This window comes from Leucoraja erinacea, chromosome 9, assembly GCF_028641065.1.
Source record: "Leucoraja erinacea ecotype New England chromosome 9, Leri_hhj_1, whole genome shotgun sequence".
NCBI lineage: Eukaryota > Metazoa > Chordata > Chondrichthyes > Rajiformes > Rajidae > Leucoraja > Leucoraja erinaceus.
Genome location: NC_073385.1, coordinates 65,509,464 through 65,514,463, shown reverse-complemented (window position 1 = coordinate 65,514,463; position 5,000 = coordinate 65,509,464). Strand labels below are relative to the sequence as shown.

Below are 5,000 nucleotides of genomic sequence, written 5' to 3'. Positions count from 1 at the left end.
TGGACTAGAGGTCATAGCCTCAGAATTATAGACAATAGGTGCAGGAGTAGGCCATTCGGCCCTTCGAGCCAGCACCGGCATTCAATGTGATCATGGCTGATCATCCCCAATCCTGCCTTCTCCCCATATCCCCTGACTCCGCTATTTTTAAGAGCCCTATCTAGCTCTCTCTTGAAAGTATCCAAATAACCTGCCTCCACCGCCCTCTGAGGCAGAGAATTCCACACTCACCACTCTCTGTGATAAAAGTGTTCCCTCGTCTCCGTTCTAAATGGCTTACTCCTTATTCTTAAACTGTGGCCCCTGGTTCTGGACTCCCCCAACATCGGGAACATGTTTCCTGCCTCTAGCGTGTCCAAGCCCTCAACAATCTTATATGTTTCAATGAGATGCCCTCTCATCCTTCTAAACTCCAGAGTGTACAAGCCCAGCTGCTCCATTCTCTCAGCATATGACAGTCCCGCCATCCCGGGAATTAACCTTGTTAACCTACGCTGCACTCCCTGAATAGCAAGAATGTCCTTCCTCAAATTAGGGGACCAAAACTGCACACAATACTCCAGGTGTGGTCTCACTACGGTTCCTTTAAGAAGGAGATGAGGAGGAATTTCTTCGGTCAGAGGGTGGTGAATCTGTGGAACTCATTGCCTCTGAAGGCTGTGGAGGTCAAGTCAGTGGATATATTTAAGGCAGAGATAGATAGATTCTTGATTAATGCAGGTGTCAGGGGTTATGGGGAGAAGGCAGGAGAATGTGGTTAGGAGGGAGAGATAAATCAGCCATGATTGAATGGCGGGGTAGACTTGATGGGCTGAATGGCCTAATTCTGCTCCTATCACGTGATCTTATGAAGAGGGAAGGTGCCGAGCTCGGCTCCGGAAACCGGAGAGGATGGTGTGGAAAGGAAAACTGGGATTTTGCAATCCGCCCGCAAGGTCGGCAGCTGGAGCGTAAAGACTGAAGATGGCCGGGCAAGGGGAGAGGGGCACCGGTTTACTGGATGTCCCAGACACAGGCTATGACTGCAATGGGCCTTTATGGTCAACAACATCTTGGGCCTGGTACATGGCGTCAAAACCTGGAGACTTGTATATGGCCTCAATGGGCTATTTCTACACGTTTTGTACTTAATCAGGGATTGTATTTAGTTTATGGTAACAGTAAGCACAAATAATTTCACTATACCTTGGCAGCAAAGAACTATTAACCAGGTCCTCGAGTAACTGGGCGGATGGGGACAAGCGCGTTCCTTCTCTCTCTCACAATCGAGGATTGAGGGGGGATCTTATAGAAACGTACACAATTCTTAAGGGGTTGGACAGGCTAGATGCAGGGAGATTGTTCCCGATGTTGGGGAAATCCAGAACAAGGGGGTCACAGTTTAAGGATAAAGGGGAAAATCTTTTAGGACCGAGATGAGAAAAACATTTTTCACACAGAGAGTGGTGAATCTCTGGAATTCTCTGCCACAGAAGGTAGTTGAGGCCAGTTCATTGGCTATATTTAAGAGGGAGCTAGATGTGGCTAAAGGGATCAGAGGGTATGGAGAGAAGGCAGGTACAGGATACTGAGTTGGATGATCAGCCATGATCATATTGAATGGCGGTGCAGGCTCGAAGGGCCGAATGGCCTACTCCTGCACCTAATTTCTATGTTCCTATGAGATGTGTAGGAAGGGACTGCAGATGCTGGTTTAAACCGAAGATAGACATAAAAAGCTGGAGTAACTCAGCGGGACAGGCAGCATCTCTGGAGAGAAGGTGTGGGTGACGTTTCGGGTCGAGGTCCGAGTCTGATGAAGGGCCTCGACCCCCATTCCTTCTCTCCAGAGATGCTGCCTGGTCCCGCTGAGTTACTCCAGCATTTTGTGCCTGGCTGCAGAACAATCGCTGCCGCTTTCGCAAAGGGCGGTGTCGTTCCTCGGGAGGTGTTAAGCGCAGGAAGAGCCCGTCCGGAACACTTGGCAAGGTTTCGATTTTCTCACCAAGGTCCAGTACAAGTTTCCCACGCCAGAAATAAACCAGAGGAAGTGGATTGTGCTGGAGTGGCTGCCGGGCCGGTTGGCCGGGGGAATTCTCACAGCCCGGCTGCTGCACCTGCACCTGCACAACTCACCGCCCGCGGCTCACAAGCTAATGTACCCTTGCAACTCATTCACAACCTGCACCTTACTGACAAGCCCTCCCTGGACTTACTGGGGATCAGCTGGCTGGGGGGAGAATTCCAAGCTTCGATGATGAGGGAGAAAGTTCCCTGTGAAACAGAAGAGGGAGAGAGTTAGTTAGAGGCGCTGCCGTGTGTCCCACACACGCCCACCCTCCCCGTCCTCACAGCGCCAGTGCCGTGCGGTCGCTTCTACTCGCTTCTCCCTTGTCGGGATATTCCCCTGCTGAGTCGGCCTCAGTAACAGTCTAAAACAGCAGTAACCCGAACCGTGTTTGCCGCTCTGTCTCATTCAATTGTTCATTCCTGTCCACTATTGTGTGTCTTTCTGTGTGTGTGTGTGATTGTGTGTGTGTGTGTGTGTGTGTGTGTGCGTGTGAGTGTGAGTGTGTATTTGTGTGTGTGTCTGTGTGTGTGTGATAGTGTGTGTGATAGTGTGTGTGTGATGGTGTGTGTGTGTGTGATAGTGTGTGTGTGTGAGATGTGTGTGTGTGTGATAGTGTGTGTGTGTGTGTGTGTGTGTGTGTGTGTGTGATAGTGTGTGTGTGAGTGTGTGTGTGTGTGTGTGTGTGTGTGTGTGTGTGTGATTGTGTGTGTGTGTGAGTGTGTGTGTGTGTGAGTGTGTGATTGTGTGTGTGTGATAGTGTGTGTGTGTGATTGTGATTGTGTGTGTGTGATGTGTGTGTGTGTGTGTGTGTGATTGTGTGTGTGTGTGTGATAGTGTGTGTGTGTGTATGATAGTGTGTGTGTGTGTGTGATAGTGTGTGTGTGTGATTGTGTGTGTGTGTGTGTGTGTGTGTGATAGTGTGTGTGTGTGTGTGATTGTGTGTGTGTGTGTGTGTGTGATAGTGTGTGTGTGTGTGACAGTGTGTGTGTGTGTGTGTGTGTGTGATAGTGTGTGTGTGTGTGTGTGATAGTGTGTGTGTGTGATAGTGTGTGTGTGTGTGTGTGTGATAGTGTGTGTGTGTCTGTGTGTGTGTGTGTGATAGTGTGTGTGTGTGTGTGTGATAGTGTGTGTGTGTGTGATAGTGTGTGTCTGCGGGCAATTCCCCGTATCCACGCCTACATACGCGGGGTGTTTCTGCTTGTGTGCACGTGTGTCTGTGATTGAATGTGTACAGTCAGTACGTGTGTGTGTGAGTGTGGGAAGGAACTGCAGATGCTGGTTTACACCGAAGGTGGACACAAAATGCTGGAGTAAGTCAGCGGGTCAGGCAGCATCTGTGGAGAAGTGGGTGTCTGTATGGCTGTGTTTGTGAATATGTGTGTGTACACGAGTATCTGTGCATTTATGCATGTCTGTCTCTGTGGGTGTAAGTGCATGTGTGTACAAAGGTGTCTACATCTATGAACGTGTGTGTGTGTGTGTTTGCGCGCCGGTGTAGTGTAACTATGTACGTCTCCATGAATGGATATGTGTATGTGAGTGTACAGATGTGTGATGTATTTTAAGTTGTAGGTCACAGTTTAAGGATATGGGGGAAGTATTTTAGGACCGAGATGAGAAAAACATTTTTCACACAGAGAGTGGTGAATCGGTGGAATTCTCTGCCACAGAAGGTAGTTGAGGCCAGTTCATTGGCTATATTTAAGAGGGAGTTAGATGTGGCCCTTGTGGATAAAGGGATCAGGGGGTATGGAGAGAAGGCAGGTACAGGATACTGAGTTGGATGATCAGCCATGATCATATTGAATGGCGGTGCAGGCTCGAAGGGCCGAATGGCCTAATCCTGCACCTATTTTCTATGTTTCTATTTGCATGTATGTATGTGTACATGTGTATAGAGCTGTGTATATATAGACGTATATGTACAGGTGAGTGTATAGAGGTGCGAATATAGGTGTGTGTGTGTGTGTGTGTATAGAGGTGCGAGCGTACAGGTGTGTGTATAGGGGTGTATGTGTGTGTATTTGCACCTTTTAGAAGGGGTCGAGGTAAAACGGAAACCTCTGTTTCTGTGTAGGAGTTGGTTTAAATCGAAGATAGACACAAAAAGCTGGAGTAACACAGCGGGTCAGGCAGCATCTGTGGAGCCCCTGCTTCTGACAGTTCCCAGGCTACCGTCTGTCCATCCTCACTGTCCCCCCTCTCTCTGCCCCCTACCCTGCCCTGCCCTGCTCTCTCTCTCTCCCCGCCCTGCCCCGTGTACACGATGCCGCCTCTGTAGCCGGCGCGGCCGCTCACCGGCCACTTGAAGGTGAAGTTGAGCCTGAGCGGACTGTGTGTGCTCGCCACTCTGAAGGAGCCGCTGCCCATCAGCGGGGAGAGGAGTGTGCCGTAGGTACACGTCCCCGGAGACACCAGCACTTGGAAATGCTGCAGGCACACGCGGGAGAACGTGCGGCAGGCGGGCACACAGTGGCCACCGGACGCCAGCGAGCTCTCGCCGTTGACGAACTGGAGAATCCTCAGCTCGAATGTACCGCTGCCCCAAGCCTTGAAGAGATACAAAGTCAGTGGCAGGAGACATGGGGAGGGGGGGGGGGCAGATAGAGGGGGCAGGGTGTGTGGGAGAAAGAGAGAGGGGAGAGGGGGAAGAGAATGGGACAGAGAGAGAGAAAGGGAATGGGGTGGGAGGAGAGAGGGGCCGAGGGGGAGGAGAGAGAGTGGGGGGTGGGGAGAGAGAGACAGGGAGCAAAGCGCTAGGGGGGCATGGGGTATTGGGAGAAAGAGGAGAGGGAGAGGGGGAGAGAGAGAAGGGGACCAGAGAGAGGGACGGAGGGGGGTGGGAGAGAAGGGGACAGAGAGAGGGGGCAGGGTGGGGAGAAACGGGTGGGGGAGAGTAAGATTGGTAGGGGGTGGGGGTGAAGGGGGTGTGGGCAAGAGGGTGGGGTTA

General features: G+C 51.2%; 1 protein-coding gene across 1 annotated transcript in view; it reads right to left on the bottom strand.

The window, feature by feature from the left end:
* Positions 1–5,000, bottom strand: part of LOC129700609 (delta-like protein 4) — a 29,441-nt gene that overhangs the window by 18,062 nt on the left and 6,379 nt on the right. The window contains exons 3-4 of the mRNA XM_055641227.1: positions 4,349–4,600; positions 2,196–2,253 (exon numbers count right to left, since the gene is read on the bottom strand). Of these exons, the coding sequence (XP_055497202.1) occupies positions 2,196–2,253; positions 4,349–4,600 (310 nt within the window). The remainder of the gene's footprint in view (positions 1–2,195; positions 2,254–4,348; positions 4,601–5,000) is intronic.